At 57.9% G+C, this 12,193-nt stretch overlaps 2 protein-coding genes across 2 annotated transcripts; one reads left to right on the forward strand and one right to left on the reverse strand.

The window, feature by feature from the left end:
• Positions 1–1,563: 1,563 nt before the first annotated feature.
• On the forward strand, positions 1,564–6,460 carry CDT1 (chromatin licensing and DNA replication factor 1). The gene is made up of 10 exons (XM_017816297.1): positions 1,564–2,022; positions 2,513–2,665; positions 2,753–2,970; positions 3,275–3,469; positions 3,553–3,698; positions 3,972–4,075; positions 4,303–4,491; positions 5,244–5,378; positions 5,457–5,658; positions 5,737–6,460. Exons 1-10 carry the CDS (start codon positions 1,660–1,662, stop codon positions 5,898–5,900), a joined length of 1,869 nt encoding a protein of 622 aa, XP_017671786.1. The 5' UTR covers positions 1,564–1,659; the 3' UTR covers positions 5,901–6,460.
• A 1,575-nt stretch (positions 6,461–8,035) lies between these two features.
• Positions 8,036–12,193, reverse strand: APRT (adenine phosphoribosyltransferase). Its single transcript, XM_017816300.1, has 5 exons — positions 12,095–12,193; positions 11,505–11,608; positions 10,312–10,445; positions 9,371–9,449; positions 8,036–9,104 (listed from the first exon to the last, which is right to left on the reverse strand). Exons 1-5 carry the CDS (start codon positions 12,172–12,174, stop codon positions 8,962–8,964), a joined length of 540 nt encoding a protein of 179 aa, XP_017671789.1. The 5' UTR covers positions 12,175–12,193; the 3' UTR covers positions 8,036–8,961.

A 12,193-nucleotide genomic window follows, 5' to 3' on the forward strand; every position in this document is an offset into this window, starting at 1 on the left:
GGCATGATCCTATACCCCTGGAGCTGGATGCACAGTCCCATGTCCCCGGAGCTGGGTGCCCACTGCACACCCTGGGGACCCAGACACAGCCCCACACACCCATGGAGTTGGGAGCCCAGGTGAGGGGAGTTGGGGTCACATACCTCAGGAGCTGGGAGCTGTGCTCACCTCTGCATCTCGAGCTGAGTTCCAGTGGGGCGCTGGGCACAGCTGGTGGCATGGACAGCATGGCCGGTGACATAGGCAGCACCTGGCAGTGCTGGTAACCACCAGCCCCTAACAGGAACCATCAACCCGTGAAATTCTCCACATTCCTTGGCTTCCCCGGGCTTGTTTTCCCTACACAGTTAATAAACTGGCGTCCAGCTGGCACACTGCTGGCCTGGTCCCCACACTCATCCCTGAATTTCTTCCAGAATTCCAGGGGCTCTTCCCCCCCCAGATGTGCCCAAGCCCCAGCCATCTGGACACCTCTGCCCATGCCATAACTCCCCAAAACGTGGGCAGGATGGGGCTGAGGGCCCACAAATGCATGTGTCCGTGGGTTTGGCAGGCACAGCCTCTCGTGGGAGCTGGGGTGGGCTGTACCTGTCCAAACTACCCTGAGCATCCATCCTCATTTCTGGGACCTGGAGGGATCCAGTTGTGTTAATTAAACACTTGTCATGGCCAAGACGTGAAGTTCACCGTGTCCGTGAGACCTAGATATGGGAGTTACCATTGCAACCCTCCAGTGCATCCCCCCACCCAGAACAGATCCAGGAAAGGGTGGTGCATGCCAACCCAGCTCCCAACCCAACCCTAAGCACCCGCAGCCAGGCTGGGAATGGAGCTTCTGGAAGTAAATGGGCACTGGGAATGGCACCCCAGAGCCCTGCCTCGCTCAGCCAAATCCGGCCTTGCTCAGGTTTTAAGGGAGATGCTGGAGACACTGCGGTTCTGTAATGTGCTGCGGGCACACCCTGAGTGCCCAGGCAGGCAGTGGGGTGATGGGCCAGAGCCTGCTCCCACTCCTGGGTACTGCCAACAGCACACAGCCACAGCGTGGGGACCGGAATGATGGTAGGGGGATGTTGCGGGTGCCTCCAGAGCCCCTCATTCCCATGGCTGGTCCCTAGAGGGACCTCATGCCACCATGGAGTTCATAACAGAAGCCAGGCAAGGCTTGGCCCCATGCACATCGAGGAAAGCAGATTTGGAGTGACCAACATTCCAGATGTTATTTCCCTGCTTTTGCCCTGCTTTTACCCCACTCTCCCCCTGCTGAGGGTCCCCTCAGCTTGCAGTCCCCCGCACCAGTGGGAGTGGACAATCTCCATCTCTGCCCTTGGTACATTAGCCGGCTCCTGACTCGGGCGCTGCGGTACCGGGAATGTCGGACCCCGCTCCCCCGGAGCTGTCCCGACCGCCCTCGCAGCCGCGCAGGCCGCTCGGGCCCCACGTGCGGCCCCGCTCCGGGAGACGCGGCGCCTTTAAGAGCCCAGTGGCGCCAATTCCGTCCCACGTGACCGCCACCGGCCGCCCCGGTGGGCGGGGCTTCGGCGCGCGGGCTCCCGCCAAACGAGAACCGCGCGCGGGACCGAACCCGCGTGTCCCCGGGACCGGCACCGGGACCTGGCACCGGGATCGGCACCGGGACCCGGCACCGGGGCCGCCGCCATGGCCCAGCTCCGCATCACCAACTTTTTCGGCCAGACAAAAGCGGCCACCGGAGTCCCGGCCAAACGCGGCGGCGGCCATCGGCTCAAGGCCGCCCTCGCCGGTGCTTCGGTGCCCCGGGAGGAGGAGGATGGTGGTGCCCCGGCGGGGCTCAGTGCCCGCTCGCCGCCGCTGCTCCGGTCACCCCGCACTCCGGCCCGCGGGGACTCCCCGGCCGTGCGGGGGCTGGCGGGCAGGAAGAGGAGCCGCCGGGACATGGAAGCGGAGTCGCCAGTCGGAGCCCGGTTCGGGGAACCGAGCGGGAAGTCGGCGCGGAAGAGGCTGGAGCCACCCCGGGATGCGGAACCGGGGTCTCCGGACGCGGTAGGGAGATGGGGGGGATCGGCGATGGCCGCTTCCTCCGGGACGCGGCTATAAAATGGAGATGGGAGAGGATAAGGGGAGGAGGGAAGTGGGTGGGTGAGGAACTGTAAATCAACAGGCCCCACCAAGAGTTTGACCCCTTTTCTTAGTGCAGGACCCCCAAACCTGCTGCCCCTTGGTGCAGATCTCTCCCTGTCCCCAACCCCAGGCTTGCCCCCTCCCCCTCGTGCAGGACCCTCAGAGTTTGCCCCCCATTCTCCTGATGGAGACTCCCCCCTTATCCTGTCTTGCCCCCTGTACCAAGTGCAGCACTCCCAAAACTTGTCCCCATTCTCTTGATGCAGACCCTTTCCCCCCGACTTGCCCCTGTCCCTAGTGCAGAAACCCCTATGGCTACCCCCCCCGTGCAGGACTTTTGGGGGGCACTGGGGAAAGGGTCCAGATGGGTGGTTTCCCCGGGCAACCTCTAACTCTCCTCTGTCTCTTGCAGGCCACCAACCTCTCTCTGCTGGCTACTGCTCAACCCCTGATACCCTCCTCGCAGGACCTGGCAGTGCCCCTCCCGACCACCCCCAGCTCACAGCAGGACACGGGGACACAGCCTGGCACAGCCTCCCCGGGGACAGCCCGGCGCCTGCAGCGGGTATGGGGTGATCCTGGCTCTTTGCTCCTGTTGGGGCTGGATTTGGTGCTGTGACCTGCTGTGACCCCGTGTCCCCTCCCTACCCAGGAGGACGTGGCCAAGCTGCGGGGCCGCCTGCAGAGGATGAAGGAGCTGGCCCAGCTGCCATCTGTGCCCAGTGGGACCAGCACAGACCTGCGGGGCCGCCTGGAGCGAGTGCGGCAGCTGGAGCTGCGGATCCAGCAGAGGAAAGCGGAAAGTGAAGCCACATCGGGAGCACGGCCATCCAGGGACACTGGAGCAGCAGCTTCTGCGGCAGAGGCCGGGTGAGGAGCAGCCAGGGAGTGATTTTGAGGGAAAATCAAGGTGTCCCAGCAGTTGCCACAGTCCCACAGTGGTTCTGTGGGTGTCTTCCCACCCCATGAGGGGGTGTGGGGATTCTGAGCGTGGCCCAAGCTACCCTGAGCATTAGGATGTCACTGTTTCCAGGTGATGTGACCCTGATGCTGGCACAGGTTGCTGAGGGAAGGGTTTTGGAATGGGAATGGGAGGTGGGTCCCACTATCTGGATTCAGCAGCAGGACCCCCGTCCTGGCCAATGTCTATCTAGAACCTTCTTTCTTTCTTCAGAGAGAAGCCCCCAGCATACCAGCGGTTCCACACCCTTGCTCAGGACCTGCCCCCAGGGCTCACGCTGCCCTACAAGTTCAAGGTGCTGGCAGAGATGTTCCGCAGCTTGGACACCATCGCCGGGATGCTCTTCAACCGCGCCGAGACCATCACCTTTGCCAAGGTCAAGCAGGGGGTGCAGGACATGATGCGCAGGTAAGTCGGCAGCGCTGGGCAGCCTCTTTTGGGGTCCCAGCAGCCCCTTTTGGGGTCCCCAACCTCTCGGGGTGCTGTTGCAGGCAGTTTGAGGAGCGTCACGTGGGGCAGATCAAGGCTGTGTATCCCACCTCGTACCGGCTGCGCCAGGAGAAGAACATTCCCACGTTTGGTGATGGCAGGAAGAAGTCAGACTACCAGCTCACGCTGGAGCCAGTGGTGGGAGAAGGTACATATGGTTTTGGGGTGTCCAAGAGCTGGAGTGTGCTCAGTCCCAGCTAAGATCTCTGAATCCATAGAGATGCTCTGCTTGATCCATTAAATAATCATCTGTAGGCCTGAGCATGTTGAAAATGGGAAATGCTTTTGCGACAAGAGGAAAGATGCAGGGCAGTGATTGTGGCAGTGACTCAGCCCCATGGTGGGACTCTGATCCCATCCTTCCCGAGGCTCCCAAGGTTTGGGGAGGTGCTGTGGGTGATGCTCATGTTCCTCCTTGCAGAGGAGAAGGTGGATGGTCGCCCTCACCTGTCGGCGTCGCGGTTGTTGGAGCGCAGGAAGGAATTCCGTCGGAACCTGGTGAACATCGTCAAGCAGCACCACAAGGTGAGGGGCACCTGGCACCCCCTGCTTTGGGGCCCTGGGGTTGTCACTATCTAGGACAACTAAAGGACAGGCTGAAGGACGTGGCTGGTTCCCATGGGATGTTCTTGGCAGCAGGTGTGGGTGGGCTCTGAGTTCCCTCCATGTGTTGCCAAGCCATGCTGGGAGTGCAGGGCAACAGCCAACTCCCCCATACCTGGTGCCACGACACAGCTCTTGCTCCTCTCCAGGCATTCCTGGCCACTCTCAGCCCTCCCCTGGAGGTGCCAGAGGAGAAGCTGACCCGCTGGCATCCCCGCTTCAATGTGGATGAGGTGCCGGACATCAGCCCTGTGGAGCTGCCGCAGCCGCCGCAGGAGGACAGGCTGAGCACGGCCCAGGAGGTGCTGAGCACAGCTCGGGGGATGCTGAGCCCCAAGGTGAGTCAGGGCTGGCGTCTGGCTTTGTCTGTGCCATCTCTCTGAGAAGATGTGACTGGACAGGGGTTGGGAGGGATTGTTCCAGAGCCACAGGACTGGAGGCAGGTGGGACACAAACCTGGCTGGTGGTGCTGCAGATTGTGGTGCAGGGCTGGTGTCAATGCTGGGAGAGATGATCCAAGGGCTAGAGCTCCTCTGCTCTGGAAACAGGCTGGGAGAGCTGGGGGTGTTCAGCCTGGACAAATGAAGGCTCTGGGGAGACCTTAGAGCCCCTTCAAGTGCCTAAAGGGGTTGCAGGAGAGCTGGAGAGGGACTTTGGACAAGGCCTGGAGTGCCTGGACAAGGGGGAATGGCTCCCCACTACCAGAGGACAGGGTTAGATGGAATATTGGGAAGAAATTCTTCCCTAGGAGGGTGGGGAGGCCTGGCACAGGTTGCCCAGAGAAGCTGTGGCTGCCCCATCCCTGAAAATGTCCAAGGCCAGGTTGGATGGAGCTTGGAGCAACAGGGGATGTGGAAGGTGTCCCTACCCATGGCAGGGGGTAGAACAAGATGGGCTTTAAGGTCTCTTCCAAACCATTCCATGATTCTATGAAGCCCCTCACACTCCTCTGTGCAGACAGGGATGAGCTGGGAGCGCTGGGTTGGGATCGCTGGGCTGAAGGGTGACGGCAGGGGCAGCAGAGGGGAAACTTCTCCTTCCTCCAGCCTGAGCTGTAATCCAACTCCTCCTCCTTCTTCCACATGAGCAGATGGAAAAAGCTCTTGCCAACCTGGCCTTAAGAACAGCCGAAGCCGGTGCGGGGGAACCGGTGCTTTCCAAAGCACCGTCCCCTGCCAGCACCGCCAGCGCTCTCAAAGGGGTGTCCCAGGCGCTGCTCGACAGGGTGAGTAATTTTGTCCTGGATGAAAGGTGGGTGCTGGAGGTGCTGCCTGGGCCTCACCCCATCTCCTCTGCTCCCCAGATCCGGGCAAAGGAGGCGCGGAAGCTGCAGGCGCTGATGACGCGGGACACGCAGCAGGAGGAGCGCGTGGCCATGCTGGGCCGGCTGCCGGCCATGGCCCGAGTCCTGCGCAGCGTCTTTGTGGCTGAGAAGAAGCAGGCGCTGTCCATGGAGGTGGTTTGTGCCCGCCTGGGCGACAGCTACGACGAGCTGATGGCACCTGGTAGGAATTCAGGGGGGGGTCTGTGCAGGGGGAAGGGGCTGGGGAGGCAAGTTCTGACGCCCTGTTCCTTGTTCGCAGCTGAGATGGAGAAGCACCTGCGGCTCTTCGCGGAGCTCCTGCCTGACTGGGTGGGCATCCACACCATCAGGACAGACACCTACATCAAGCTGGACAAAGAGAAGGACCTTGGCCTCATCACTGAGAGGCTCACCAAGGCGGCGAAGGAGGCGGAAGCCCTCTGAGCCCCCTAGGGATCGAGGTTTGCCCTGTGCAATCTCCTCTAAATGTAGAAATCCCGACTGCACTCTGAGTTCTGGTGTGGGCTGATGGGAGGCTTATCCTTAGGGGTGTCTGAGGAAAGGCAGAATGCCTTAATTTTTTTTTAAGATATCCTAGGGTGGGACCCATGAGGGCTGTAGCTCCCCTAATCCTCAAGCAATCCTACATCCTGGGGTGACAATGCAAGCGATGAAAATGAGCTGAGGAACCTCTTCTTGGCTTTCCTGTGTTCTACTGAAGTTTTAATGCAGGATGTTTCTCCTGAAGATCTAATTTTTGAGGTCTCTTCCATGAACTGGGTCCTGGTGGGGTGAAGGCAGGACGGGGCAGGGTGAGGTGAGAGGGTGACAGGCAGGAAGGAGTGAGAGAGAAAGTCACAAATCGACATTCTTGGAGCTTTGGGCCTTGTTCTGTTTTTAAGGGAGGGAAAACGCATCTTCCAGCCGTCACTGGAAACAACTACAGGACTTGTCAAAACATATTTGTATTAAATGTTTTAAATATAGCTGACTTGTGTTAACCCGGCACTCTTCCTCCATGAGCTGCCTGTCTCGTGGTTCTCCATGGCAATTGGCACCGGGAAGGGCTGGGTCCTCATCCAGCTCCTGGAGAAAGACTTACTGGAAAAAGTGAGCGTGGGTTTGCAGGGAGCTGAAAGCAGCTTTTGTAAATGGGGACGGGGGAGCAGCTCCTGCAGGGATGGGAGCAGGCAGGGCTGGGATGTGCGGGGGGGGCCTTTTTCCCAGAGGAAAGACCAGGCCACTCGGCTGAAGTGGCTTGGGAAGAGGGACAGAGAGGGTGAGGATTGCTCAGAGGTGCTGGGCTGGCGCAGTGCCCGGGTCAGGGCAGTGTGGGTGCAGGGGAGGAGGTGGGAGCTGCCCAGTGCCACGTCAGACACACCTCACACTGCTTCCTGAGCCAAACTGGGCTGGTTGGAGCAGGAGCCATCAAGGACTTGCAGAGAAAGGTGACTCTCCTTCATCCCTTCACCCTATGCTGGTCCTGGCCAGATTTCCTACCTGAAGTGCCAGATTAAAGTCAGGCAGCATCAGAGATCCTACAGCACTTCTTCCCAAGGGAGCAGGCAGATCTTCCTCCTCTTTGTCTTCCTCCAGGCCCCTGCTTGCTGTGTGCAGCCCAGTTGGCAGGCACTGCTGGCAGGAGGTTGCCCAGTTTCCAGGGAGGAGGAGGGTTTAAACCCAGCCCAGGAACTGGAGAGATACACAGGGCTGGGGTGCAAGGTTGGCAGGCTCTTGGGTGTGAAGCTGGGGGCCTTTGCGGTAGGCTGGGCTATCAGCCATTGCTCAAGGACCTCACCGTGGTGGAAAGAAGCTGGATTCCAGGAGCTGGACTGGAGAGCTGGATTCAGCAGCCTGGCAGCCACCTGTGCACCCCAGGAGAGCTCAGAGCAAGCTCCCATTCTGCTCCTCTTCTCCCACCTGGAAGCCACCCCTGCACAGCCTTGTCTCTCCAAGCAAATGACATCAGGGGCTGCTGGCAACCCAAAGGCACTGTCCCCACGTTCCCTGATGTCACCTCCTGGCCCCGTGCGCAGCCAGCGCTGGCACTGGCAGGGCTGACGCTGCTTCCCCGGCACGCAGCTGCTTTCCATGGCTCTCTGGGGTGGAACTGACTTTTCCCTTCTCTCCCCCGCAGCATGGACCCTCTCCTTGTGCCAAGTATGTGAGGTGCTGCCTCCCTTGGCTCCCCACAAGGGCTGGCTGTGAAAGAAGTGCCCTGGGATAGGGTGATCCCAAGGGAACGGTGGTTCTCAGCGTAAACTGAGCAGCACTGAAGTGGCTTTTCAGGAAATGGGGATAAAAATAGCTGGAATAGTCCTAACAAGTGTTAAGGGCTGGGTGTGAGGTGGCCCCGTGCACTGGATGGAAAAAGGGGAGCTGAGCTGGGGGGGCTTGGTCTGCCTCCCTCCAGCCATTGGTTGTGCAAGGTCTAGAGAAAAGGTACCTGAACTCCCAGGAAAAAAGCTCCTTCCAAGCGTTGGGAGCTCACACCACAGCCTTGCTGAACTGGGTTTGGAGGAAGATGCTCACAAGGGTCATTAACGGCTTCAGCTACTGCAAGAACAGCTCTGAGACAGTTTAGAAAACATAAAAATAAATCAATGTTTATTTTACCCGTGAGTCCAGTCCCTGCTGGGACAGAGACAGTCCCTGATGTTTTCAGGCATGTGGAAGTTTTGGCACAACAAGTTTTAGCTGTGACCACACTGAACTGTGCTGGAGGAAGCATCTCCAAACCTCATCATCCATCGCACACCTGAGACCACTGAACACCTTTGCTGTGGCCTTATCTGACACCAAACTACTACCCAGAGCAGGTTCTGAACTTGCATTAGCCTTTCAACATCCTGATGCCCCAAGACACCACAGCAGAGGGAAATTAACACAGGGAGTCGGGTATGGTGCAGAAAATTGGGAATTTGTGCTGAACAAGAGCTGCCTGTGGTCTCCAGGGAAGGAAAACATGGTGATTGAGCTCATCTACACCAGCAACATCCTGATTTAAGGACACAGCAGGCACTTAGTTCCCCTTGACAAGCACAACTTCTTCTGGTGTGAGCAACAGCACAGAGCAACCAGACCATCCCCCAGGATTTATCCCTGAGAGAAATAACCATTTTTTGCCCGTCTCTTGTGTTCCTTTGGCAATTTTTTAGCAGGTTCCTTGGAGGCTGACAGGCACAGCTCAACCCCCAGTGAATGCTGGTGCCCTGCCAGAGCTCTCCTGCTCTACAGTAGCATTGTCACTTTGCTCTCCTAAAAAGCTGCATCTTGGTCTCCATCCCCTCCCAATCAATCAGGCTGTTCCTTCTTCCCAAAAGGATGAACTCCAAAAGGCTCATTACACTCACCACACTGCTTGGAAAAGAAATAGGATTTAGGACTGAATAGCATCTGGTCGTGATCAAAATGTGTGTTTCCCCCCTGCCCACCCCCTTGTGACTCAGAATTACTGGATAAAGCCCCAAATTTGTTCCCAGTGTTCCCTCCTCCCTGCTCCTCCTCAGTCATACTGCAGCAGTGAGTAGAAAGGGATGGAACTGAGCTTCTCCAACCCTTTCAGGGGTTTTAACTCTATGACCACCAGGCACTCCAGGATTTCAGCCTTCAGCCTCTTCAGCAGCTCATAGGCTGCACACATGGTACCTGTGGAGGGGGAGAGAAACATACTCACTCCAGGAGCAGCTTCTAACCCCATGGCCACTCCTGCTGCTGCCAACAGGTTGCCCAGAGAGGTTGTGGATGCCCCTGGAGGTTTTCAAGGCCAGGTTGGAGCAACCTGGTCTAGTGGAAGGTGTCCCTGTCCCTGGCAGGGGGTGGAATGAGATGAGCTTTAAGCTCTCTTCCAACCCGACCCCTTCCATGATTCTATGAACACACATTGGCACATGGGTCACACGAGCTTCTCTCACCTCCAGTCGCCAGCAAATCATCCACTATAACCACTTTCTGTCCCGGTTCAACGGCATCAGTCTGGATTTCCAGTTCGGCCTGCAGGGTGGAAAGAGCAGCTTCGTTTTAGTTTGGCCTTAGAGAGAAGCTCTTCATCAGCTGCTGGTTCCACACATGGTAGAACAGAGACAAGTCCTCAGCAGGATCAACCTAAACACCCAGCACCAAAAATCCCAAATAACTCATATTCCAGCTACAGGGGAGCACCATGGAAACACAGAGCAGGGAGGGGATTGCTGGGCCAACCCTCTGGCACGTCAAGATCCTGAACATTCATCATGTGAGTTATTGTGGAATTTTATCCCAGAGCAGTTCTCCAGTGAGGAAAATCTCCTGTAATGCACTGGAGAGCTCTGCCTAAGCCAGATCCAAAGCAGCACCGGCACGTCCTGTGTCAGCTGAGCTTGTCCCAGGCAGGGGTTGGCCCAAACGGTCCCCATGGTAAGGCCTGGGTTTGGGGGTTCTGCTACCATTAGTTACTAGTGGCGGTTGCACATTATTAGGCTCAAAGCTCAGCTCTGAATGCGGAGTAGCCACGGGGTTATGGAGCAGGACTTGGGAAGCCAAGCGGGAAGGCACTGACTTAGAGCACTTACTGGCAGAGTGGGAAACACTCTCCGTGGTCATGCCCCTGAATTCAAGCCAAAGAAAGCGATTTAGCATCAAGTCTTAGCACCAACCCCCCAAAAAAATCACAGCACAGCATCAAAAACCACTCGCTGGCATGAACCATGTGTCTGTGGCTCAGGGACGGAGCAGCTCAGAGCCATTCCTGAAGGTTGGGCAGACTGTCCATGGCATCAGAAACTCAGTTTGGGTCCACTCCGCTGGTTTTATCACCTATCCCCTCACTGACACCCCCAACCCTGCCCCAGACTCCCCTGCCCTTCCCAGGCGTTACCTTGCCATATTCCAGGGCATAGGACACAGACTCGGTGGGACCGGGAAGTTTCCCCTTTTTCCGTATGGGCACAAAGCCAATCCCCAGCCTCTGGGCCAGAGGGGGCCCAATGAGAAATCCACGGGAATCCAGGCCTGGGGGGAGCAGAGCACAGGAATCATGGAATTGTTTGGGTTGGAAAAGGCCTCTGAGACCATCAGATTCAATCATTCTGCCAGCCTGGCCAAGGCCACCACTAACCATGTCCCCAGGTGCCACATCCACATGTTTCTTGAACACTTCCAGGCACGGTGACTCCACAGCTGCCCGGGGCAGCCCATTCCAATACCTGACCACCCTTTCAGTGAAGAAATTTTCCCTGATATCCAACCTAAACCTCCCTTGAAGCTTCTTCCTCTTGTCCCATTGCTCAGATTGGAGCCATTTGACTGGGGGAGGGTCTTTGCATACCTTCATTTTATCCTCCCATTCAAGGGGGTTTCTAGAAGCAATTTGCTCTTACAGTCCCTTCTGAGGGTTGAAAACACACCACACTCCTGTGCTTGCCCAGATGTGCTTCTGAGGGACTCCAGGGCTCCACAGGGAGCCCCATCAGCACATTTCCCTCCCTTCTGGCTCTTTTCCTTAGAGATAAGCTCAGCAGAGCCTCAGTATCAGTTTGGCCACACAATCAGACTTTGCACCTCTGGGCACAGACTTCACTTATCACAAGACACCTGGCCCAGGTCTGGTCTGTGCTCCCTGACCCTTGGGCTATCGCCCAGCCCAAGCTCTGCCTTCCTCAGCACTTTCCCAGGTGTGCTGCAAGGTCTTATCATTGCCACAAAGGCTGTTTGTGTTGGCCTGAAAAGGCTTCTGAGAAGGAAAACAAGCTGGAACAGGGTCTGCCTGGAACAGGGACTAGGCGTGGCAGGCTTTCTGTATTCCCTCTTTTTTAACAATGGAAGCAACGAACTATGAAACTGGCACTGAAGTATCATCAGATGGCACCTTCAACATCCAAACCAGTATTTCAGGAAATTACAGGATGAGGTTAAGGGTATAACCTGTCCTGGTGTTACCACATGACAGAGACCAATGTTCAGGTGATTCTCATGTCCGGGGGCCACAGAATTCCAGATGGGTCACCCCATGCTTCCCACCTGGGACATGCTGCTCTGCCCTGGCCTCAGGCATGTTTAACCAACACTTACCCACAATGAAGTCAATTTTGGGGAATGATGCCCTCACATGATCCTCCAGAAGATCAATCAAAGTCCTGAATGCCACAGGATCCTTCAGCAAGGGGCTGATATCGCTGCAATGAAGGAGGGCAGGGAGTGAGTGACCTCCGGGGGCTGTTCAGGCTCCACTGAGCTCCGGAGCGCAGGGAAGGGTCCTGGTACTGCCAGCTGCAGGGATGGGCACTGGGGAGAGGAGCTGGCAGTGAGTCCCCGGCCCAGCTCCGTCCCCGGCCCGGCTCCATCCCCGGTCCCATTCCCATGCCCTGTCCTTGTTCCTTTCCAGGTCCTGGCTCCATCCCCAGTCCCAATCCTATTGCCATCTCCGGCCCTGGTCCCATCCCCGGGCTCGGCCCCAGTTTTGGTTCCGGCCCCAGCCCCGGCCCTGGTTCTGATCCCGGTCCCAGTCCGGTCCCATTCCCATCCCGATCCCATTCCCCAGTCCCATCCCCATCCCACTCCCCGTCTCCACCCCCATCCCTGGTCCCATCCCTGGTCTGGCCCCATTCCCATCCCCAGTTCCGTCTCCATCCTCATCCCCATCCCATCCCATCCCGCCCCACCGGAACAGCACGCCGGGCACGGGGAAGTCCGGGAAGGACCGGACGCGGTCGCGGACCCGCCGCAGCCGCTCGTCGCTCATGGCGGCCCCGCCGTGCGCA

This window comes from Lepidothrix coronata, unplaced genomic scaffold (genome assembly GCF_001604755.1).
Source record: "Lepidothrix coronata isolate B3197 unplaced genomic scaffold, Lepidothrix_coronata-1.0 Scaffold54, whole genome shotgun sequence".
NCBI classification, from domain to species: domain Eukaryota; kingdom Metazoa; phylum Chordata; class Aves; order Passeriformes; family Pipridae; genus Lepidothrix; species Lepidothrix coronata.